General features: G+C 39.4%; 1 protein-coding gene across 1 annotated transcript in view; it reads right to left on the bottom strand.

The window, feature by feature from the left end:
* Positions 1–26,060, bottom strand: part of RYR3 (ryanodine receptor 3) — a 262,055-nt gene that overhangs the window by 129,111 nt on the left and 106,884 nt on the right. The window contains exons 17-32 of the mRNA XM_081857249.1: positions 25,490–25,623; positions 23,962–24,203; positions 22,429–22,621; positions 17,514–17,730; positions 17,236–17,340; positions 16,233–16,336; positions 14,295–14,378; positions 12,775–12,934; positions 12,247–12,394; positions 11,411–11,616; positions 10,701–10,875; positions 7,949–8,157; positions 6,784–6,962; positions 6,010–6,046; positions 4,883–5,043; positions 2,893–3,058 (exon numbers count right to left, since the gene is read on the bottom strand). Coding sequence (XP_081713375.1) covers positions 2,893–3,058; positions 4,883–5,043; positions 6,010–6,046; positions 6,784–6,962; positions 7,949–8,157; positions 10,701–10,875; positions 11,411–11,616; positions 12,247–12,394; positions 12,775–12,934; positions 14,295–14,378; positions 16,233–16,336; positions 17,236–17,340; positions 17,514–17,730; positions 22,429–22,621; positions 23,962–24,203; positions 25,490–25,623 — 2,520 coding nt within the window. The remainder of the gene's footprint in view (positions 1–2,892; positions 3,059–4,882; positions 5,044–6,009; positions 6,047–6,783; positions 6,963–7,948; positions 8,158–10,700; positions 10,876–11,410; positions 11,617–12,246; positions 12,395–12,774; positions 12,935–14,294; positions 14,379–16,232; positions 16,337–17,235; positions 17,341–17,513; positions 17,731–22,428; positions 22,622–23,961; positions 24,204–25,489; positions 25,624–26,060) is intronic.

Raw genomic sequence — 26,060 nt, 5'->3', positions numbered from 1 at the left:
ATAATGGCACGTAGTGAACAGGCTACAGCAGGAGTTCCACAATTTGTGCACTTGAAAGGCTGAAAAGGCCTACCCTCTGATAGCTTTTGCCTAACCTCAGAAAGCAACCAGAATATGGCCTCCGACAAATATATCTAGCAATGGGGAGGAAGAGGGCATTCCTAGTCAAGCTGCTAAAGGTTTTATAAAAGACCAAAGAACAACAGCCTCAATTAAACCGAGAAACAAGCTGCTAGCTAATGAAATTATTTTAATACTGGCACAATATGCTCAACTACCAATGCTTTTTTCCTGGGTTTACTCAAGGGAACACAGTACTGGCACCTTTTCCGCCCAAATGTTAAAAGTGTGGCACTTACTATAACAACTACACGGTGAGTACAGGCACCATTTTTTTCCTATAAAAAAGCACTGCTCATGACACTCGACCACTGTTAGCAGCTTGAACAATGTACTGTATTTTAATCAGCCAAGAAGGGCAAGGGTCCAGATGGCATGCGTTTGCTGCATTCCTGCGAGCACCTTGTCCATGTCATCAAGCCATATCAACTGAAACTGATCCCACAGAACAGCACTGTACACCTCAGATGGATTTGCACTCTAAGCAGCGTCATCTCAACAGAGATGAGTGATTTTATCTTCAAAACGTCTTGTAAAAAGAGTCACAGTGGGGCCCTAAGGGGTTGTGAGGAAGACAGTTCTTCATGGCCCACACTGCCACGCAATAGGCAAAATTATGTACTCTAATGTGTGTTTCATCTCTGCACAATCAAATCAAAAACTCTGCACAATATAGCCATTTTGAGACAAGTGGAATTTTCTGAAAAATAAACTGATACCTGGTAGAAAGCTCCCACTTCTTTTCCATTAGCCAACTGAACAAGGTGTCCGGTTTCTACATCAACTGAGTCTGATGTTCACCTTCCAAGTCATGCAGAGTCATGACAAAGATTAGTGCACTTGCCCCTGTTCTCCATTCTCACAGGTGACATCAAGACACAAAGAGAATGTCTGGATACGGCTTCACTAGGTCTAGGAGTAATGTGGCATCAGCAGGAATGGGAGTTCACTAATGGTAATAAAATATTTCTAAATGATGATTTTTTCTATTTTAAAAAATAATCTATCTACTCTCTTATATTGTGCTCAAGAACTGAATTAAATGATTTCATATTCATTTCTCTTTCCAATTGGAACCTCTTTATTTCAGCATACAAGATAAATGTAGAGTTAATGTACAAATCTTTTGTCTCCATAAAGATCATACAATAACCTTTGTCTTCCCTAACTGGTTTCATGCCATGTTTATTCTATATCCATCACACACTGCACTAAATAAAGAATTGTTAATTGCATACCCAGCTTTCCTATGACACTCCTGATTGGAGTAGAAAAAGGTGTCACTGGGAGAATCATCATAATTTCACTTGAAGATGACAGCCTTTGTCTCATACACGGATAGAAGGAATTTCAGCAAAAATAGCTTGGATTTTAAGTACAGGCTTGATATAAGCTGACGTCTATTGTGACTAGCATGGTGATGAATTTTTATTCTTAGGCATGCATCTATGCAGATTTGGTATACTATACTATAAGACCCAGACAGAAATCAGGAGTGATGATTTAGTGAGGCAATTTCATTTGTAATCTCATAATTCCAGGCTGCAGCCACTTTTCCAAGTGAGTCCTGAGATGGGGGGGGGGCACAACAATACTACATGGTGTGGAATATGCCCAGACCTATTGCATAACATATCTTAGTATCACTTGTTCTTTCATTATGCATGTATTTATAGACTATTTATATGTGCAACTGCCTTTCAGGGGTGTGTGTATGTATGTGTGTGTGTGTGTGAGGTAGACACCTCCCAGTGACAGTGGCACTGCAAATAGAATGGTAAAGTAAAGGACCCCTGGACGGTTAAGTCGAGTCAAAGGCAACTATGGGGTTGTGGCACTCATCTCGCTTTCAGGCCAAGGGAGTCGGCGTTTTTTCACAGACAGCTTTCCGAGTCATGTGGTCAGCATGACTGAACCGCTTCTGGTGCAACCGGACACCGTGATGGAAACCAGAGCACACGGAAATGCTGTTTACCTTCCCGCCGCAGCGGTACCTATTTATCTACTTGCACTGGCGTGCTTTTGTACTGCTAGGTTGGCAGGAGCTGGGACAGAGCAATGGAAGCTCACCCTGTTGCAGGGATTTGAACCGCTGACCTTCTCATCAGCAAGCCCAAGGGACTCAGTGGTTTAGACCGCAGTGCCACCCGCATCCCTAATGGGATGACATAGCAGCAGCAAGATTGGGGGAGCTTCTGAAACATCATTATCAACCGGGAGCTCTCCCAACCTTGCTACTACCTCCCTGATTCCCATCCTAATTAGCAGAGTACTACCACTGGAAATACACCACTGCCTCCGCCCCCTTAATGAACCACCACTAGGTCTATGCCAAGTAAGAACATAGTAATAGTCCTGATGGATCAGGCCAGTGGCCTAGCAAGTCTAGCATCCTGTTCTAGCAGTGGGCTACCAAATGGCTATGGGAAGCCCAAAAGCAGGATCTGAGTGCAACTGTGTTCTCCCCTCCTGTGGTTTTCCAGTATCTGGTATTCAGAAGCATCACTGCCTCTGAAAATGGAGTTACAACATAGCCACCAGGACTAGTAGCCTACCTATGCTTGCACAAAATTGAGTGTGTACAGTATAAGAATATTTGGTTCAGGGCCCATAGTATATTTTCAAAACTTACATACTCATACAGTAACACAAACACCAATCAGCCGTCACACATTATCAGCAGTATTTCAATAAAACATGTTTCATCTTTTACAGTCACTTTGAAATAAAGAGGATGATGATGACAATGATTTTGGTAAAATATATTGATACCTGGTAGAAAGTTCCCAGTTCTTTTCCATTGGCTGTGAATGACAACATTCCAGTAGCCAACTCAACAAGGCATCCAATTTCTAAATCAACGTTACCACGACCAGATCTTTGTGAATTAACAGATGTTTCTCCTCCCCAGACCAGGTAGCAATTGCTACGTTTTACACTGAAAAAAACAAAACAAAACAAAATATTCATCGGGACAAGTAGTGGTTAAACAGAGTGAAGATGCAGATTTTGTTGATTTTTTTTTTTTTTTAAGCTTTAGCTTGCTCCATCTATGGGTTGTACTATAACAGAAAAAATATGCAACAAAGGAACTAACTACGGATTAAAAATCCATTTCCTTGTGATAGTTTAAGTCTGGTCACCAAATTCCAGCCAGCCCAGCCCAGCCCAGTTAAGTATTTGAAGAGTCTCCAGCTGAAGTGAGTTCTATAGGTGCAGAAAGCCACATTTGCCAAAGTACACGGCATAATAAGAAAGGTGTTTACGGTAAACCTACATGATCACAGTAAGACATAAAGTACTCCTAATCCAAGCCATTTAGGGCTTTAGAGTTTAAAACCAGCATTTTGAAGTGTGGCAGTAACAACTGTGAGCCATTGTTAACACTGAAGCGCTGGTGTAAGATACCTGCGGTAATCAAATCCACCAATACTATATCTGAGATAACATCATTGTTGGTGCAACAGAAATACAGGAACACCATGCCCAAAGCTGTAAAACTGGAGCCCCTTCATGGGAGAAAGCAACTGGGGGAGGGGGAGGGAAGGGAAGGGAAGGGAAAGAGGATATGCAAAGAGAAAACACAATTTTCACCTTGTAACCTGTAGCTTGAGCCTAAGCAAGCAGAGAGGCAGCAAAACCCAGGTCAGATGGGAAGAACAGGGACAGCATATTGATATCATTGAACTCCATTTCTATACGTGGCCTAACCCAGCTCTATCAGACCCATAAGGGACACCCTGTATCTTTGGGCTTAATCACACTTTTGCTTGTTCTTCGATTTCTAGGTGTGAGTCCGAGTGGTGTTTTCTCCCCCCCCCCACCACTTTCCCTGGGAAAACCTGCAGTTTACAGCTGAATCAGAATAAACGTCGGGTAGGTTTTCTGTGGGCTGACATTTGCTCCAACTCAGCAGTAAACCAGAGGTGGATTAAGGGAAGGACGTCCAGTTTGCCTGCCCTGGGCACTGAGCCAAGAGGAAGCTACAGGAAGTGCTGCAGCCATGACAAACAACAGAATGTGAGAAGCACTGTACAGAGCGCCACTGAAAGGTTGAAGCCCAAAGTCTTTTACTGAGTAAACATCAGGTTTCCCGGGGAAAGCAGCGGGGCAAAAGAAAACCCTCTCAGACCTGTGCATAGAAATCATGGGACAAATGCAAGAAATTGCAGTGTGGATGAGCCCTTGGATAAATGGTGGCTTATAGCCAAACATAAGGATGCATGTTAAGTGCAAGCTTTGCATTTAAAACTAACTTTAAGTCAGTAGTCACTTGCAAGGATTCCTGAACTGTTCATTTAAATCTTACTTTTCTAATTAGAAGTACAATGAAACCTGAAAAAAAATCTTTTTCCCCCTGTTTGCATATTACTTATTGAAAAGTAATATATGCATATTACTTATTGAAAAGTAATGTTTGCATATTACTTATTGAAAAGTTAACAACATTTGAACTCTACTTTTTTACTTGTGAAATCTGCATCAAAATTATCATCACAGTTAAAGCCACAGGACACATAATTTCAAGGAATTGTAGCTGAGGAAGTGACACTGAGTCCTATAAATGTTACTGTTAACTGTATCTAATATTAGTAAATGATGGCATTAAGTACTTGCACAAAGCATATCCTCAGGTTCAAATGTTATGAATAAAATCAAACCAATTTCATTTTGGGGTTATAAAAATTAAAAGTCCTTTCCAACTATTGATAAAATTAATTGAGACATAGGTTAATCAACAGGTAATTTCTAAGAGTCACACCTTTCATGAACTCTTCCTCTTTCATCTCCCAAAGTAACTGTTACTGTGCAGTTCTTATTTAAGTCAAAATGTTCACTGTAAAAGTGGTAATCAGGTGTTACCCAGCCAATCCAGACAACAGATGGGTCTTGGCCCGCAAAGATCCGCACAGAGTAGTAGTACTGAAAAAAACAATAGCAAGCGGAAATATTTAAATAAATATATATTTAAATGAGAACAAGCACAAAAACCTTCTAACAGAAAACTGCATCCCGTGTACTAAAAAGAAATAATTAATAGAATCAGTATGCGTGGCTTGAACAAAACCGGTTGTGCTTTATTTTTTCCTGGATAAATGTTCAAAGCATTCCGCACTGACATGTGGTTCAATTTTCACTGAGCTTCTCTGGGCCTAACTACTAATTACTGACGCAGGTGGCGCTGTGGTCTAAACCACTGAGCCCCTTGGGCTTGCCAATCGGAAGGTCGGCGGTTCGAATCCCTGCAGCGGGGTGAGCTCCCGTTGCTCTGTCCCGGCTGCTGCCAACCTACCAGTTTGAAAGCACACCAGTGCAAGTAGATAAATAGGTACTGTTGCGACGCGAAGGTAAACAGTGTTTCCGTGCACTCTGGTTTCTCTCACGGTGTCCCGTTGCACCAGAAGTGGTTTAGTCATGACCCAGAAAGCTGTCTGTGGACAAACACCGGCTTCCTCGGCCTGAAAGCAAGATGAGCACCACACCCCATAGTCGCCTTTGAGTGGACTTAACCATCCAGGGGTCCTTTACCTTTACCTTTACCTATTGAATTCGAATTGAAATTGTATTCCATCCTTCAACCCAAAGATTACAGACAATCCAGCAGCGATTCAGTCCTCAGAAGAAGCCAGTACATGTTGGGAAGGACTGGGACTTAGAGGATCAATGGGGGCTTACTGGGTGAGCAGGGGTTTGGGAATGGCAGAGGGATCAGACTCCATGATATCCCCATGACCATCAACCTGGATTGGCTCACATTGACTCAAATTCTTTCCCAGTTTTAGGAGAAACAGTGTGACTTAATCTGAACCAATTCATCTGAACCTGGGGGAGCTAGCCCATTTCTAAAAACAGAAACAACCACAACCACAACCATGGTTATATACTTACCGTTGTGGCATGAACAGGTATCTCCTGGTTCTGTTTTCTGAAAATAAAGTATAATTATCAGACATTTAAATACACAAAACAGGAATTGAGATAGCTCAGTCAGTAGAGTATGGGACTCAATCTCAGGGTCGTGGGTTTTGCCTATGTTGGGCAAAAGATTCCTGCATTGCACGAGGTTGGACTAGATGACATTCGTTGTACCTTCCAACTCTACAATTCTATGATTCTATGAGAGAATACTTTATAACACTGAAAAAATGATGAAGGGAAGCTTTGATGGATTGGTTGCTATCTGGAAAATATGAACTTTGGCACTTTGTTCATAGTATGAAATCTGTGCTAGATAGAACCATGAAGGGAAGATTACGCATGAATTCTGTCTGTCAGTTAAAAGAGGACATAGGATCAGAAAGTCCTTCTGTGCCTCAACTGCTTCAAATAAAAATAGGTATATGCTAAAGAGAAGGACTTGCAGCAGCATATAAATTTAAAAAGGCAGTGTGACTACAATATTTTGAATCAGAATACATCCCAGTAGATTGCTTTTCAGCTGAAGTCTGTCATGCTCAATACCCCTGAATAATCAAAGCCATTTAACTACAGGATAGATAAATTTCTTGTTTATAGACTAAGGATTAGGGTACCATAAAACCCAAAGCCACAAAACTGTACAGAGTAAGTAGAAATCATTTTTAAATCCATGGACTCAAAAAAGAAAAGAAAGCAGTTTTAAAAGAAAGTTAAGCCTAGAGGAAAATCAAACTTATATCTAACCTTTTTTGGAAACTATCAATCAGTTCCAAACCAGTACTGTAGTTAAAAGATGAGTGGAATTCAATTGGCATGCTCAAGCGACAATATATCATGTCTGCATTACTATTCTGTGTTCCAAATGTCTTATGGGTAACTTTTAAGCGAGGAGGACTGTCAATGTTCCCATCAATTCTTGTTACCTGCAGTCAAAGGTTATTAACAATTTTCTCATGAAACAAAAAAGAAGCAGTTACACACACACACACACACAGAGAGAGAGAGAGAGAGAGAGAGAGAGAGAGAGAGAGAGAGAGTTTGACAGAGTAGCAAGTTTTTAAGATGCACAGAATACTCCTTCAGATGTCCTACCTCAAAAACAGTTTTGTACAAACCAAAGTTCTCAAGCATTAACTCAGCAAGGCTGCAGTCTTATACCCACTTACCCAAACTCAGTGGGACTTCTGAATACACATGTATTGTCTGTTTAAACATGTTCAAATTTGATTATAAAAAGGGACCTTTGAAATGTATCTGTATACAGAATGTTAAGTAATCTCTGGGTGTCTCATCAAAACCATCTGCTTAAAAAAAAAGACTAATTGAATGAGATAGTGAAACAGAGTAACAACAATATCACTTCTATCTTGCACACAGTTAGTGTTTAATACATCTTAATAGCAGGTTGTAATTGTGTCTGGGAATAAATTATTGAAATACAACCATTTTAATTTATGTAAAAGAAAAAGTAATGCAGATAAAAGGAAGTGAAAGTGAAGGGATTAACGTGAAAGCCTATGGGAACTGTCACTGATATATATTCACAATAAGGCGATGTAGAAATAGCCTCTCTCACTGTGAGAAGTGAAGTTACAGGGAACCAGGCAGAGGGCCTTCTCGGCAGTGGCACCTGCCCCGTGGAATGCCCTCCCATCAGATGTCAAAGAAATAAACAACTATCTGACTTTTCCAAAATATCTGAAGGCAGCCCTGTATCTGGAAGTTTTTAATGTTTGACATTTTACCAGGTTTTTAATATGTTCTGTAAGCTGCCAGAATGGCTGGGGAAATCCAGCCAGATGGGCAGGATATAAATAATAAAATTATTATTATTACTTCTGCAATGTAATTCTTAGTGACCGAAAGTATAAGGGAACATGCCATGTCTCTTCTGACTATGCAGCATTACCTCAATATGAGGGTGGTCTTTTGGTACATTGACAAATGTTGGTAAACGTTTGCTGAACCACATAGCAACATCTCTGTTCATGTTGACAGCAAAAGGTTCAAAGCCTTCCTGTAGACCACACATTGTATAATACTTAAAGGTGCTGGCATCTCTCCCAAAATTCATCCGTCCAATCTGAGACAGACCCAGTGAGCATATGGGGACAAAACCTGAAACAAACATGAAACATGAATATGGAGTTAGAGAAATATATACATAGAAAACCCCAGAGTTGATTATTCTAACCATAAGCTTACCATACTCTCAGTACAATCTCTTTTGGTTAAAGGGATGAATTTATTTATTCCTGATTAAATTTGTACCCAGTTCATTAGAAATGGTGGCGAAGAATTTATGGCAGCCACAAACACACACACACACACACATACATAGACATACCCCCCCCCCAGAAATAAATAAAAGAATAATAAAACATCACATATGTAGGGCACAGAAGACCTTCTGAAACAATTAGTCACCTGACTGACTTCTCTAATAATCAGTTACCAAATGTCAGATTGACATTTATTGTATAAAGAGCTGAAAGGATAAACAACTTATCCTGAACCACAGGAAAGCTTTCTTATAAACCTTTTATGAGGCTAATAACATTACTCTGCATGAAGGCTTCCATAAGAAGCACAGGGATATGTTAAGGGGACCAGATCTTGTTAGGTCTGCAGCACTTGGCAGTACAAAACAACAAGAAACTAAAAGGCGCTTAGTGGAAATTTCATCCAAATAGTGGGAACAGAGAATGAACAAACAGTGCTTTTTCTGCTTAAAAGAAAAGAAAAAGAAACCAAACAAAACAACTTAATGACTACTCTGAAAGCAGACTGTTCTGGAGGAAGGAACGAAAGAAAGGCAGCAGTTAAATGCCAGTGATTAAACAAATCTACTTCCAACAGAAAGAGCCAAGCCTAATACTCTTATTTTGAAGTATTTGGCTTTGCCAGGCATTATACATGTTCCTTTCTTCATAAAAAGCTGACAGCACAACTGATACAGCATCCCAGGCAGTCATTAATGAAAAAATATTAGTCAGAAAGAATGACAAATAGCGCTAGCTACACGTGGTAACATACACTAGTGGCATAATCTTGGCATTTGCCATCAATAACTTGTAACTGTGAATCCTAATGGTCTCTAATAGATTACAAAATTATCCGTATGGATCGCTGCTGTGCAACACTGCCGTTTTTTGTTTAATAAAAGCCCGTTTAGGAATAGAGAAGCCCTACTGGTTATCATCATGATATATATATAATGGAGGGACATAAACTTTCTAATTAAAAAAAGATTCAAACATTACAAATGATTAATTTCAAGGACAGACTATTATTAAATGTGTCTCCCCCCCCAAAAAATAATAATAATAAATTAGCAAGCTGCAAAATGCTGCCCAGGTTCAATTCCAATGGATTTGGGGTTCTAATAAGAAAGAACCAGGCTTCATTCTGTTTAGTAATTAACTTAAAACTAAAAGTGTTAATTTGCTTACCATGGTCTCAGCTATGCACACCAGGTCAGGCCCTTCATCTATGATCAAATCATAGGTGATAGATGTTTTATTCTGGGTAGGTTTGGTGTTTAACAGCACCACCACCAGACTAAGAAGTTTAAAGGTAAAGGTAAAGGACCCCTGGCAGTTAAGTCCAGTCACAGACGACTCTGGGGTTGCGGCGCTCATCTCGCTTTACAGGCCGAGGGAGCCGGCATTTGTCTGCTCCACAGACAGTTTTTCTAGGTCATTTGGCCAGCATGACTAAGCTGCTTATGGAGCAACGGAACACCAAAACCAGAGCAGTGAACGGAAAGGCCATTTACCTTCCCACCGGAACACGACCAATTTATCTATTTGCACTTTTTGGCGTGCTTTCGAACTGCTAGGTTGGCAGGAGCTGGGACCGAGCAATGGGAGCTCACCCTGTCATGGGGATTCAAACTGCCAACCTTCCGATTGGCAAGCCCAGGGCTCGGTGGTTTAGACCACATCGCCACCCGCGTTTACTGACTGATATTCTCAAATTTTGACCTGATCCTGATGAAACAGAGGGAGCAAGGGCCATGGTGTAATCAGTCCTTATTGCCTCATCTGTATACCTTCATCCATGCCATACTTTCTCATTCCTACCATCATAGGAATGGAAGTCCAATTCACCTCACTTCTGTCCCCAGCCCAGGCACATGCTTGCATTACCACTAACAGTGCCATGTTCATTGATCATGGTGATTATTTTCCCTTTTGGTCACTGTCACAGTGTTTTACTTTTGCACTGAATTTCTTTTTGACCTTTCTCCCCTATGCATGCATGTACACATGCACCACAGAACACCACATGAATATATATATATATATATATATATATGCTTTCCAATTTAGAATTACGCTTCATCTGATGAAGTGGACTGTAGCCCAGAAAAGCTTTTGCCTAATAAATTTGTTTTTCTTTAAGGTGCAACAAGCTAACACACCTGCTTGAATGGAAATGACAGATACATTTCTTAAATTAAGCTACTTCATTAAAGGCTGTGAAGGCTGATGAACAGCCACCATCTGTTAGTTAAACAACTGAAATCTGAAGTTGTAGAACACCCCCAAAATTAATCATAATTTTTGTACACTAAGAATTTAAAGTCTACAGCAAGATTCAGGTTTCTCGTTATTTCCTTTCAATTAGTAGCACTGTCCCAACAAGAATTCGCTTACCGTTATCTATTTCAAAGTCAGCAAAAGCAAGTTCTGAACCTTTATTGGTTATAAGCAACTCTCCATTCAGAGTAAATATCATTGATTTGTCATCTAGATTTATCATACAACCCACTACGTCTCCTGGTTGCCAATTTCGTCCAAAGAATCCACTCCCCTGGTGCCAACGTTGACCCTGAAAAACAAGCAGGTTCAAATGTGTGTGTCGAAACATATTCACTGCAGAGAGAGGTAAAACAAGATAAACAAAGAAGCTATTTTTGTCAAGACGTGGGCAGAATTGATTATTAATTTAGCACTGAGCAATAAATTCAAAATGTCCCCAGAAGTCACACCTAAATACCAAGTGATGTGGTATTTTTGTGTGCAAATGTGAGTTCATAATCAAAATTAATTTCTTAAACAGAGGATAAACAGGTAAGCAATCAGCTCTAGAAAATGCTGCCTGGATGTTGGCCATAATTTTGGTGATGTTTGTGGTAAACAGCTTAAGAGATATTTTTTAAAAACAATCAAGCAATATATAAATTTTGTTAAACAAATAACAAACTTGGACAGAAGACTGTGTGTGTGTGTGTGTGTGTGTGTGTGTGTGTGTGTGTGTCTGTGTGTGTGTGTGTCTGTGTGTCTACCAAATTTTGTAGTAGTTGTTTAACCATAGCTATTAGCTACAGACCTACTTACTTAATTTTATTATCAAATGTACCAACCTTGCTGCCTTCAAAGACAAATGCTTGGTCATCAGCACCCAATTCTATGTCAGGCCGACAGCCTGGCCTCGCCCACCCAACACGCATATCTCCTCCTGTTACAGCTTCAAATTCAAAATACCACTTTCCAGTCTTAACTGCGTAAGACTGCTCTACTCTGAAGAAACGTATCTTGTCAATGCTCACTTTTTCTACTGTTTGGTCAGCTGTGAAAGATAGAAGAAAGCAAAAAACAACCCTAAGTTAGTTGAAACAATATTCCAGTATTTTTGTAGCTTCAGTTACAGAGGTGCTAAGGCAACCTTAAAAGCAATTCCTCCTTGAACTGGGTCTTGCTTTCTCTCCCTGGGTTCCTTCTGTCCTCCTGCCCCTACTCCCTACTGCTCCAAGCCCAAAAAGCTTTTCCTCTACACAGGAGAGGTTCCTCCTCTCCCTCTCTTAAGGTAAGTGTGTTTTTGTCATGGGGAAGAGCTGGGTAGGAGCAGTGAAAATTGGCACGTTTGAGTGTGCATCAGTCACTCACGCATGCCCCTTAAGTCTCTGAGTGATTGACATGCAGATTTAAACATGCATTTTTTAATAGGTTGATTGTCGGGTTTAAACAACATTCCTGTTGACATAATTGGTTAGCGAATCTTCTACATTTCTCTGCTTTTTGAGTGCTAAACAGGGCAGAAGAATGAGAGTGTGTGTGAACCAGTGATTGCAGCATCTAGTTCAATCCACATGTAGTTGAAAAATGAGAATACTGTTGGGAAGATGAAATAGGTGAGATAGATGGCAAAGCACATTAGAAATACTATAGCGACTGTTCATAATAACACAGGAAGACTTGCCTATTTCTTGATCTGGTGGTTCAATGTTATATCCATAACCAGCAAAGGTGCGGACAGCTTCACGAAGGCTATCTCTGTTTGATTTTTTAGTACGCTCATCTAATAATGTATAAGGCACCAGTCGGGGATTTCGTTTGTTTTTGAGATCCTAAAAAAGGTACAGATAAGAAATGTAGGATTCAGGTTATAGATTCTTTCTGCAAAATTAAATTAAATTAAATTAAATCTAGATATAAACACAATCAATAAAAGGCAAGCAAAACATGGAAGCATCACACTACAGATTTGTCTGAATTTACACTCAAGGCCAATGCAAATCCAATTCCAGTCATAAAAATCTTTTTTGCAATAGATTTGCTGAATGATCATACTATCATAGCTCAGTTATCACAGGCTTTCAGACAAACACAGTAGTCACTGAGGAAGACAGATTTTTCAAGAATTAAGTATATAACCCAGCAGTGCCACTTTAAATTAAGCATAACCCTCATCCTAATGCCACCCAAATATTATGTAAATTATATTTACCTGCTGAATGCCGTATGTCCAACCTTGTTTTATTCTGTCTTTTGCCCAGACGTTATGTGCATTCTCTGCAAGTTTGTCGACCAACACTTCCTGCGAAGGCAGCAATTTCACTTCAGAAAGATCTAGAGGTGCTGGCTTATAGCCATTTGACATCATGTAACTATAAACCAGCAGAAATGATAGAGGGTTACTTTTGGAGCTAGAAACAGTGTGTTTTAGCCACTCAGCTATATGTTTCAACCAAACGTAACAAGCAATGTGCTATGAGAGGAGGTGTTAGATACCTTAGAGGGAAATATTCTTCCTATTACTGTGTACAATTAAATATACAGTATGAACTATTTGGAATGCCCTGTTATCTATGTGAAAACAGGGCAGAAACAATCCAAGATATACAGCTGCCCATTGCACCATTCCAGATATTCTCAAGCACTCTGATGATGTGCACTGGTTATGGGCAATAAACAAAGTCTATGTTGCCAACAGGCAAACAGACTAACAAGCTTGGGTGAAAAGCACCTCTGAGGAATGCCCCCCTTTCCTACAGGCTATTTTTTTGCTTTTTAAAGAAACTCTGGGTAGATCTACATAAAGGGGAAAAACGCTATAAATAAGTCAGAAATTAAATCGTTATGACAAAAGGGAAAAAATGCTGTGGAAAATCACGTAGAATTTTTCTTTACTCTCCATCGCCACCTGGTGTTGCATGTTTATAACACATTCAAAACACTGTTTTTTCTTTTTCTTTTTACTAATGTATGGACTGCAAGAAGATCAAACCTATCCATTCTTAAGGAAATCAGCCCTGAGTGCTCACTGGAAGGACAGATCGTGAAGCTGAGGCTCCAATACTTTGGCCACCTCATGAGAAGAGAAGACTCCGTGGAAAAGACCCTGATGTTGGGAAAGATGGAGGGCACAAGGAGAAGGGGATGACAGAGGACGAGATGGTTGGATAGTGTCTTTGAAGCTACCAGCATGAGTTTGACCAAACTGCGGGAGGCAGTGGAAGACAGAAGTGCCTGGCGTGCTCTGGTCCATGGGGTTATGAAGAGTCGGACATGACTAAACGACTAAACAACAACAACAAGCTGAGCTCTGGCACTTGGAAACTTAGGGAAGTTAAACAGGAATTTTTTAAAATTTTATAACAAAATTGGTAAATCAAAAGATGTGTTGGGAGGTATAATTCTTTCAAGAAACAGTAAACTCTGTGTGCATTCAGAAGATGTAACAGGCTTCTAAACAAGATGGTAAATGTACAGCTTATTCTTCTTAGTTCCTTAAAATTAAACAGAGGTGTTACAGCTGAGGTCTTAATACTTGGGTTCTGAAACAAAGTGGTATTTTCGGTCAGTTTCCCAACCTTCTATAAAGGATAAGCAGCTCTTCAATAAGTTCAAAATTTATGAATCTATATTGCTAAAAGAAAAGGGTGAAGGATTTCCAACCAGCAATTTACAAATAATCATCACATAAATAACACATGAAATCAATATGCAGTCATTACAGTTACTTACTTTTTTGGAAGTTTGATTTTCTGAAGATCTTCCTCTGCTCCTGGATTAATGTGAACAACATGGCACCCAAGGGCCAAAAGCGTTCTATAAAAATAAAAGTGAGTTGTAAAAATACAAAGCAATATCCATCAGGGTGGTTAAAACAGCAAAAGAAACTGGGGCTAGGGGAGGAGAGAAGAGAAGAGTACAGTCCCACAATTCCCAACCCTCTGCTTACAAAACTGCTGTTTGTTTGTTTTTAACTGGTGTTGGTTTTGCTTGTCAGTTTGTTTTGCTGGTTGCATTTTGAATTGTTCTTGGGTTTTACTTTCATTTTGTACTGTATGATTTTTATCCTTTTATCCCTGGCCTCACAAGACTACAGCAAGCTGGGACAGGATAGATAGCAACATGGGGATGTGTCTTATTAAAAAATTCTTTTTGATGATGGGATTTGTTCATACTAAGGGTCTGGTTGATATATATGCATGGGAAATCAGCTCTTCCTTAAGTAGGCAAGGGAAATGACCCTAAGGGTTTTGCTTTCCCTTGTCGCATGTGGCTTAGCCTGCCTATCCAAACCATCTCTGGCTACTGATTCTATTACAGGTAGGTATCCGTGTTGGTCTGCCATAGTCAAAACAAAATAAAAAAATTCCTTCCAGTAGCACCTTAAAGACATAAGCATAAGCAGATTTGATGGCATAGGGATAGAAAAATACTCAGTATCATAGAATCAGTAGTCAAAACAAAATAAAAAAATTCCTTCCAGTAGCACCTTAAAGACCAACTAAGTTAGTTCTTGGTATGAGCTTTCGTGTGCATGCACACTTCTTCAGATACAGTATCCATGTATCTGGAAATGTTTGATGTTTGATGTTTTATAAGTGCTGCAAGCCTCCCAGAATGGCTGGGGAACCCAGCCAGATGGGCGAGGTATTATTATTATTATTATTATTATTATTATTATTATTATTATTATTCCTTTGTCATGCTATCATTGCTACTATAAATAATGTGTATTTCCAACATCATATATAGGCTATTAGATTTTATATTATATAATTTCACTTTCCACTAAAAATTAATAATGTGTAAATTAAAAAAACAGAATTGTTTTATAGCACAGCAAGAATTATTTCAGTGTCCACATTTTATGTGCTGCTTTTCTCCACTTTAATTCAACCTTCTACCAAACACTGTAGCTCAGTGTCTAATGAACTGAGGCAGAGTAGAGGAAAGGAAAATGCTAGAAGCCCTCCTTAAAAGAAACTGAATCCCAGGTAGGACTTTGACATGGGGGATCAGGAGGCAAAATGTTTTATTTTCCATTCAATATAATTCTGCATAACTCCAAAATCATACTGCTTGTTTCTAAATTTGTAGCAAGAATGAAATGATGCAATGGCATAATATTACTTCCCCTCTGTTCCTTATATGCCTGTAGAGTGCACAGATATTCTTAGGTGCAATATATGAACCTAATTGTATATATGACACCCACTTTTCAAAACTATGACAACACATAGAGTTCTCCTGTAGAATTAAACTATATATTATAGTGGTTTTTTAATTCTTCCATTAAAAAAAAACACCACTATAATATATAGTTGTTTTTTTAAAAAAAAATCTTCCATTTTCTTAAGGAAATCAGCCCTGAGTGCTCACTGGAAGGACAGATCATGAAGCTGAGGCTCCAAGACTTTGGCCACCTCATGAGAAGAGAAGACTCCCTGGAAAAGATCCTGATGTTGGGAAAGATGGAGGGCACAAGGAGAAGGGGACGACAGAGGACGAGATGGTTGGACAGTGTTCTCGAAGCTACAAACATGAGTTTGACCAAACTGCAGGAGGCAGTAGAAGACAGAAGTGCCTGGCGTGCTCTGGTCCATGGGGTCACGAAGAGTCGGACATGACTAAATGACTAAACAACAACAATTCTTCCATTTCATAACTCACTTCAGGGTTTCTGTTGACATTTGAAGGTTATAGTTCTTCTCTGTTTCAGGTAGTTTTGAAAATTCCACCAGACAAGGGTGTTGTCTTTTATTATCGTCTCGTATCTATAATGTAAAATACAAGAGAGACTGTATATAACCTTAGAACCACGGCAGCCCAACAGATAAACCTTAAGAAACCTTCCAACATGAGTCTTTAACTAGTAAGGTACAGAGCAATCCAAACAAGGAGTTAGCTAGTTGCAGAGCAGTGGATTCTCCACTGCATTCAAAGTCCTGCAAGTTTCTAGCCAGCCAGGGAATAAGGTGGAAGACATTTTGCCCCTTTTCTGCTATACCATTTCCATGCCATAACCATCCTCATATAACAAACGCGTTTAAGCCTAATTAATGCATGAAGACCATAGAGTAAGCTGTCCTGCCAGGGTTAGTTCATTTGGGGAGGATTAGGTAATCAAGCCCTTGTCTTGTCCCCCCCCCCCCATGTACTTAAGAAACTTGACATGTGAAGAGATTTTGAGCTGCTTGCTGCAGCTCAGACCACATGGCTCTTACAAGCCATTTCTGTGTCCCCATACCAATAATATAGGAACTTTCACCACTGTAACTGTTAAATAAGCAAGATTAAAAACTTTAGTATGTAAGATTAAAAACATGTTGGTTGTATACATGACATGGAAATTACGTTGCAGTATTCCATATACAAGTAAATGTATAAACATCCTATTTCTTCTATTAAATTAAGGGGTTTTTTATTTTAAAAATGGAGGAATACATCATCAGCATCTTCCACAAGCCACCACTTAAACCAATGGTGTGTCATATTCTGGAAAGAAAGAAGGCAGGCCTTATTTTGTAGCTACAATGATTTTTCAGTATTTCAACCTTGCAAATAGACACTAGCTTTCACCGCCATCTGCTATAGTTGTGGTTCTTTGTAGCTTCTCCAGGGTATTCATGCACAAGGCTCCTTTCTCCTCATTAGAATTACTCTTAAATTGTACCTTGCCATAAGTCCAGCCAAGTTCTATTTTATTCATTCCCCAGAGTTCATGGATATTTTCAGCAAGCTTGTCTCTGATCTTCTCAAGATGGAAAGGCAAAGCAATCTAGAAGAAAATAGGTGAGTTTTAAATGAGACAAAATAATTAACAGTAATATCTTCTGTGTGTTTTATTAATAACCAGATAGCAAATAAAAAAATATGCCTCATAGGCGTGGTGTGCGGCAAACAACCTACAAAAAATTACATATTCATACTGATGTTTTCAATTAAACATACCTGGCTGGTGTCAATTGGACAAGGGATGAAATTAGTTTGGGAGAGAAATTGTGTGGTACCAAGCAAATCTCTAACTCCATCCAAATCTCTCTTATATTCTTTAACTGGTTCCAGTTTCATCTTCTCTTTTGGAAGCAAAGCTTCATAACAAGGCACATAGCCAGCAGGAGGTAGAAACTTGAACTCTCCATGGCGCCCACCCATCAAGAAACGTACCCTGTACAATTGCAAATGGGACAAGCATAATATTTCAAGAGGGTGAATTTTTTAAAGCAAATAAAATAACAGGGGTCTCATTTGAAGATATAAATGTTATCGTTAAACATTAATTCCCGCGCGTGCGCCCAAATTAATTAAGCAGCAATTGCAGTAAAGAAAAGCATACTTCTTTATTTTAAACTTCCCCTTTATTCACTGGAAAATTAATTTCTAACATTGATTTCTAACAGCTGGAAAACCTTTTACAGATGATAGATGATATGTGTCTAATGCAGAATATTCAAATACAATCAAGTAAACTGAGAACAAAAGTCCATGCGTAATGCTCAGTGTTATTAATACTTAGAGTAGACTCACTGAAATCAGTGAAGATGGGTAACCTGTCTATTAGGTGCAATGGATCTACTATGAGTATGACTTTGCTGGGTATTATCACAAATAATTTCCCCACAGGTCTTGCATCATATTTACAAATCATCTTTCCTGCCCACGCTCAATATCCCAATGTAGTTCCAAAACATCTGGAGGGCTGAGTTTGCCTATGCCTGAGCTATGCATTCATACTTCTATTCCTGCACTGGGACTTATAACTCCTGCACTCTAAATGATGGCCAGCCTGCTTCACTGTCTGGAGCTGCTCAGTAAACGAATGAGCTTCCCAGACTCCCCATGGCTGGAAAGGCCACCTAGAAGTGATTGAGTCAATTGCACTATTCCAAAGTGAAACTAGGGCTTCAACAGTAGCACCCATTATGTTGCTTGGAAAATACCCCAGAGTATCCAGAAATACCTCGGATTTCATCAGTCTCTGGGGGTGGATCAATCTAACCAACCAACCAAAACACACACACACACACACACACACACACGTGTGGGTTGGTGTGGGTGGGTGTCAGTCACAGCCAATCCAAAGCTCACCAGGGAGTAATCCTTCCATGACAATGGACAATATACAACTGGGTCCTTCGTAATGATATCTGAAGCGAAAACCAAATCTAGGGTATGATCTACAGAATGTGTTGGATGGTTTTCAGGGCAGCCATGAGCTCTTGAACTGGCCCAGACAAGTCAGCATCAACATGGATATTGAAGTCCTCCAGAACCAGTCTTGGGATTCTCCAACACAAACCAAAGACTGCCTCCACCAGCCCGGTCACAGCGGTGGCTGGACAGTGGGAGGGATGGTACAACAACAAGATTCCCCGTTCTGACTCTACAGTACTGTACTATTTTCTTTCAATCAGCAATAAAGGAGCAGATGCAAAGTGAGCAGAGGTTCTGACACTGACATGTTCTCATCAACTACAAATTCATTTGAGAAGTACAAGACTACTGAGTCAACATTTATTCAAATAGTTATACACAATATTTAACTAATATAGAATATCAGTTCACTGCTGAACTGACACAAATTATAATAACATTCATTTCAACACATTTTGTTAGGCCTTTTCTCCAACTGCCTGAGCAGCTGCAATGACATCTCTAGCCATTTTACATAATTTTCCTAGGATGAGTTTCAGGAATATGTCAAATGCCTAATATTGTTTTTTCTGTGACACAGTGTGAGTTTTCAGATACAGGCAGCCCTGCAGCACCACTATTTAACACACCACCTGTTCAATTACAAAGAGTACCAGCCATTTATTTCAAAGATGTTGACTTTTCATGTCAACACATCTGGACCCTTGAGCTTCATGAACCCTCTCTTAGCAAGAAGCAGAGGAATCTGCTAGCGCTAATTTCATTTTAGCCTTGGGTCTGTATCTCTGCAATCAATGCATTTATATTCAAATTTATATATTCTCAGGCAGATGTGCTTCAAATATTAAGAACCTTCTTTGTTTTATATGTGAGACTTAATGGTATCTAAGGAAATTGAACATACCTTTACAGTACTTATATTATGATGTAACTGAACTCCTTTTCAACACAATTCAATATACAACTTCATCATCACAAAATACATTTATGACTGAGGCAGGATCTTTATGTTTTAAGAATTATGTTCTGCTTTGTGAGGTAGGGATTCAACAAGTGAGTGCCATCAGTGGAAGCCTCATTGAAAGACTTCAGATTGTGTGACAGGGCTTTCTTCCCTCTCCACCCCCATGAAATTGTCTCCTGTGGAAGCCAGTCCATAGTTGTAACTATCCAGTATGTGAATAAGTACTCTATCTGTCCTGAATCTTCCAATATTCAGTTTCATCAGGTGACCATAACTTTTAGTGTTATGAGAAAGGAAGAAAAATGTTTCTCCATATCATGCATAATTTTATAAAAACGCTATAAAACAGGTAATCAATGCAGTTCTATCACAATGTGTGTTACATAAGCCCTCTCAGTTGTGCCTGTAAGCATTCTGACATCCAAATTCTGCACTAGTAACAACTTCCGAATTATCTGCAAAGAATCCTTACTTACAGCACAATATTCAATATTCCTCTTTTCAGGAAGATTTGCATAATCCTGTACTTTCAAACTGTTTTCTAAACTATTTCAAACAGATTTGCAAATCTGTGGTTTATCTAAAACACACTTACTAGGAATTAAGCCCCATTTAACATAGTAGGTCTAACTCCTGAGTAAGCATGCTTAGTATTGCTCTGCATGTTCACTTTTCAGACAACCTTAAAAGGAAGTCTACCATTTTTTACTCACCTGCCTTTGGAAATTTTTTTCCATGCATGAAAAGAATGAAAGGAAGTTCCAGTTCTTTACAAAAACAAATTCCTCTTTGCTCATATGGAGGCGCATCTTATCTGCCATAGGCAAGTAGTTGTTTACAATTCTAGGTTTTCAGGTCTTATTTAATCCATACACACATTCAAGTTCTTTTAGAAAATTTGACAATTTTAGGCCATATCACTGCAAATCCTGTTTTTGGTACCTTATCCCACTGTGGTTGAAATGGTTAAATTGTATGGGGAAAGAGCCTCAAGGAACTGCTTGCCTCATTTTAGCTGTGGTTGGGTTTCAAATAATCACCCACATGGGAACTTGAACATATTACTCAAGCTTCATACATTTATTTTTGAGATATATAGTTTACCAGTAGCAAGTTTACTACTTCATTTTCCTGTATAAAGCCATTTGGTTGAAGTAACACATATGTGAAGATCTTAACAGTTACCATAGTAGGTATGATTTGCTGAATAATACTGGAGATTTTTCCCCCTTGAGTTGACAAATGGTTTCTAAGGTGGAAATGAAGTGGCAAAGCCAGACTTTGCTGGCACATGAAAGAATCCTTGGGCTGATACATATATTTGCTTGTCACCAAGAGTCACAGACTGTCTGCCTAACTACTTAGTAGATGAAGAGTCAAGAAAATGATTTACTCCAATCCTTTGAAATGTTCTTCACTCCCCTGTGCTTCTGGGATTCAGTTTCTTCTAGGTTTACCTCAGAGATGATCTACAAATGCAGGAAGTGTTCTCTGTCTTCTAATTTCCCCCAAAATGTTTTGATTCATCTCTTAGTTTCCCTTTCATGCAGATTCTAGTGTATGTGACTATTTATTTATTTATTTATTAATAGTCACATATTAATTAATTATCCTGCCTTTCAGCTCCACAATGGAGGCCCCAAAATGGCAAAGCACCTCAAGAAAACTTTTATGAATATTGGCAGTAACAGAGGAAAGATACAGAGGAAAATATCATATACAAGAGCAGGAAGAGAATTGAATATTAAAGCATCACAAGTAAATGATGAACTCACTGAAATAAAGTCAGTCTAAAGAAACACATTTTTAATTTGCACCTGGAGACATACAGAGGAGAGACCCGACAAAAATATGGCAATATTGTCCATAACTTGGGTGCCACTATCAAGAAAGCCCTGTCCATCAAACCCACCAATCAGACCTCAGCTGTAGATGGGACGTACAGTCTTCTCTGAAGACTGAAGTGTGTGAACAGGTCCATTTGGGAGAAGACAGTCTTCAGATATCATTGTCCCAAACTGTCCAGAGCAAGGGTAGGTAACATTGTGCCCCCCAGATGTTGTTGGGTTACAACTCCTATCCAATACAACTCTTGGACCAATGGCTATGCTCACTAGGGCCGGTGGGAGTTACAAACAAACAATAGCTGGAGGTCACTACCTTGACTATCACTGGTTTAGTAAGTGGGTGTAAAAAAATAAAATAAAAGGAGGGATTTTTGAAATGATTATTATATAAAAATTGTATTAGAGCTTGGAAAAGGTACCAAGTCAACACCTCTGTATTGTTTTATGCAACTGAGCAGTGAAATATAAGTCATACTGATTCATCATTGTTCCTTAAATATTTTTAGGTGAGACGAGAGTATGACCTCTTGTTGCTGCTGCCAACAAAGATCTCAGTTAATGCCAAGTGTGGTGCTATGTGTAGACACTTATCCATTGATAAATGACAGAGACCTAAATCATTCCACATAGGTCATGGGAGGAAAAGAAATCATTAAATAAAAGTGGCTTCGCTCAGTGCCAACCTGGGAAGAGTTCAAACCAAAGACAAGAGGTGTCAAAGACTCTATATTTCATTGTCCATTATCTATGAGTCAGGGTTTCAACATAACATTGTTTTTCTCTTCAGGACTGACAGCTGCAAAGGACCTCGGGAGAAGGATGCCATGGCCACATTTGGCAGCACTCAATAAAACAGCTTGGCAAAACACAAACTGTTTATCTGAAAGAAGGCTCTACTTACTTGACACCAGCTGAGAAGCTCACCACAGGGAAAAAAAGTCCATCCGTGTTGAAGTTCTCAAACATTCCTTGCACAGGCTGCCCATTAATGCGGAAAGAAATGCTGGGTGCCCCTAAATCCAAGCAGCAGCTGACCACGTCCTCAGATGCTAGCAAATGCTGATTGACAGATGCCACCGCTCTGGGCACTCGACCTAATAAGCAGGCATTCACAGAAAGACAAGTTTTTGATTTTGAAACCATATTTGCAAAGACCTATGTGATTTTTTGGGGGGTGGCATTTCAAAGCTCATTGTTTTCTTCCGAACTCAAAATATAACCTTGCTTAAAATAAAAGAACTTCCCCAAATGACCTTGCTCCTTCATTTCTCTTCCATACGCTTCTAATTTAATAGGCAAACAAATGAGACGTATGATCAAAGCTCATAAATTAGAGAACAATGCTTAAACAAAGCAAACATCCACAGCTGGAAATTATGTCCTTCTATTTTGGCCTACACATTCTGACATGTACACACTTCATGAAGTTCAAGTAATTTTTTATCTTCTGTTCTTGCCTTATTCCATTATTTGTCAAAGAACAATAATCATTAATTATTCTGTTTATTTTGTAAATGCTTTGCGGGAGGTTACTGTATTTTTATTATTGCATAGCTTTTCTTGTAAAAACCAATGTGAGATGTTGAAATGAATAACAGTATAGAAATTTAATAAATAAATATAGATCATGGTGCTCTTGCGGAAAGAGCTATTCTGTAACAAAACATAGCATATAAATAAGACTTCAACTAACTGTAAGAAAAAGAGTATTAATGTTTCAGTAATATGCATTGAGCATCCTCATCAGGCATGAATAGTATATTTCTATTCATACAAGAAGTTCAAAACTTCAGTATAATGCCGCTTCATTCTGTATTGTCTACGTCCCATAATCTTCTACAAGGATTTCTGAATTCTAAATTGAGGCTATATATCAAATATATTATTCTGCTCGCATGAATGTTACTAATTATAGTAAAAGCAAAAATGTATTTTTGAATTACGGCTTGGAGAGCACAGTCTTATACAAAGAAAACTCATTATCTCCCTTCCTGTTATTCAATTTCAAATAGCATGCACTTTTAAAATGCTCAATTTTCCATTTGATTTAACACAACAAAGGAGTTCTCCTATACAACTCCCCTGAATATAAATTGGGTTTGCATGTGGAATGTAAGCACAGCTCTTGAGTAAAACAAAACAAAAGGGGGGGAAAACTAGCCTAACACATTTTAAAGGTTCCACGTCCAATGTCCAGGTCATATTCTGAGTGGACCAATTTAAATCAAAGAACTGACATTGGATATCACTTTAATTCTTTTGTGCCTGCTGCTAGCTTACTGTCAGCATTAATCTATTACTCAGCACTTGGCATTTGAAGAGCTAAAGAGGTGCTTTTAAGAGGGCCAACATGTTTCATTTAAAAAAAAAAACTCCCTACTTTGAGAACATTAACATTGTTTGCTCCTGTTCAGAGTTTTAAGTTAGTTCTCACCAGACCATAGATGAAGTCCATCAAAGCCATATGAGTATAGGTCATCACCAACACCGTTGCCTCCCCATCCTTCCCCACCTCCAGGATAAGGAGCATAGCCTAAAGCTGAGGCCCAGCCAACCCGTAGATGTGTAGGTTTTGCCGTCAAAAATGGATCTACTTGATCAATTATTAGTTCAAAGTACCATTTCTTATATTGTGCTGAGCCATCAGCAATTCCAAGAAATATGTTTGGCCTCATGCTAAAAGAGAACAGAGAACAAAGAGTGTGTAAAATGCACAGTATTATGTCATCTTTGGATTCCCACATTGGGGAAAACCTTAATAATTATGAATAGTATATTTATCCAGATTAAATTAAAAATAGTAGAGAAATCATATAAGAAAAAACTGTTTCAGAGTTACCTAACAGGCAACATTTGGTAATGCACATAATTTTAATAATAATATCGTTGTTCACAGGGTAAGCAGTTTTGTGCTTGGGGTACTCAACTAAAAGTTTGAAAAATGCAGAAGACAATGTGGTGCAGCTGATATAATGCTGGTTTTGTATTCACCAGGCCCATGATCAAATACCTGCCCCACCATCATGTTCACTGGATACTTTTAGTCAAGTCACCATTTCTTAGCTTCCTCTTCCATAAAGTGTCATTGTCAGGATACAACGTAAGTGACCCTGATCCACTGAGACAAGAGTACAAAGAAATCTGAGGCTGCTGTGGTACACTTAAATATTTAGTGTATTACTAAATACTGTATAAAGGTAAAGGGACCCCTGACCATTAGGTCCAGTCGTGACCGACTCTGGGGTTGCGGCACTCATCTCGCTTTATTGGCCAAGGGAGCCGGCGTACAGCTTCCGGGTCATGTGGCCCACATGACTAAGCCGCTTCTGGCGAACCAGAGCAGCGCACGGAAACGCCGTTTACCTTCCCACCGGAGCGTACCTATTTATCTACTTCCACTTTGAGGTGCTTTCAAATTGCTAGGTTGGCAGGAGCAGGGACCAAGCAATGGGAGCTCACCCCATCACGGGGATTCAAACCGCCGACCTTCTGATCGGCAAGTCCTAGGCTCTGTGGTTTAACCCACAGCGCCACCCGCGTCCCAAAAATACTATATACTGTATTACTAAATTACTATATACTGTAGACATACAGTATAACCCACCTTCCATCATGGAACCCAAAGCAATATACATATTGGTTCCCAGGCAGGCACTCATCCAGCCACTGACAAGACACAGACTTGTACAGCTTCAGCAAGGTAGTAGTCTCATATGTCACATCAATGGACTATGTGTCATTCACATGAAAATCCCTTTGAGCTGTGAAAACATGCTCAGGATCACACTGCACATTAGGAGCAGTTGGCATGGTGAGATGATCCCTGACATACATAGGAATTACTGATGCCTCTTACCAGGAGAGTGCAAAGGCAAGACAACAAGAAGGCTGGGACTGTTATAGAGACCTTTCATTAGGTAAAATCTAATAAAGAACACACAGTCACATGCCACCGATCCTACCTTGTCACATCATTCACAAGCCGTGTTTGCAAGAGCAGATCTCTTCGAGGAAGAAGATTGTCACAGATTAAGTTCTGATTAGCGCGCACCGCTACTCCATTACAAAGACAAAGAGAACAAAGCACATCGAGAACCTGGAAGACATTATTAGAAGCTAGTCTTGCTACATTCAGTACATGACACGACACTGGCTCAAGGTCTTATAACTTATAATTTTAATACTAAGGGAAGCAATCTGAAACAATCGGCCACTTGGAACATCAAAACAAACCATGGTTTACCATGTCACGAAGGAGTCACAGTGAGACTTAGGCTCAAGTGCTCCCCTTCCCCTCCCCTGGCAGAATCCAGCTGAGCATTTCATTTGCTGGTTTTAGATAAAATGAAAAGCTGTGATTAATCAAAGGGGAAGTGAAAGCTTCCAGACTCATCTTGGTGGTTGGAGTGGAGGAAATGGGGCTGTGGAGCGTGTGGGTTGAGGGATGAGGAAAGTGGGCAGGACCTGGAAGAGGAAACGAGCCAGTGGATGAAGAGGCTCCAGGTGCTGCGTGTGGCTCACAGAACATGTGGC

This window comes from Podarcis erhardii (assembly GCF_964252035.2).
Source record: "Podarcis erhardii genome assembly, chromosome: 1".
Lineage (NCBI taxonomy): Eukaryota > Metazoa > Chordata > Lepidosauria > Squamata > Lacertidae > Podarcis > Podarcis erhardii.
Note: the sequence above shows the minus strand (reverse complement) of the source record. Positions and strands in the feature narration are given on the sequence as shown.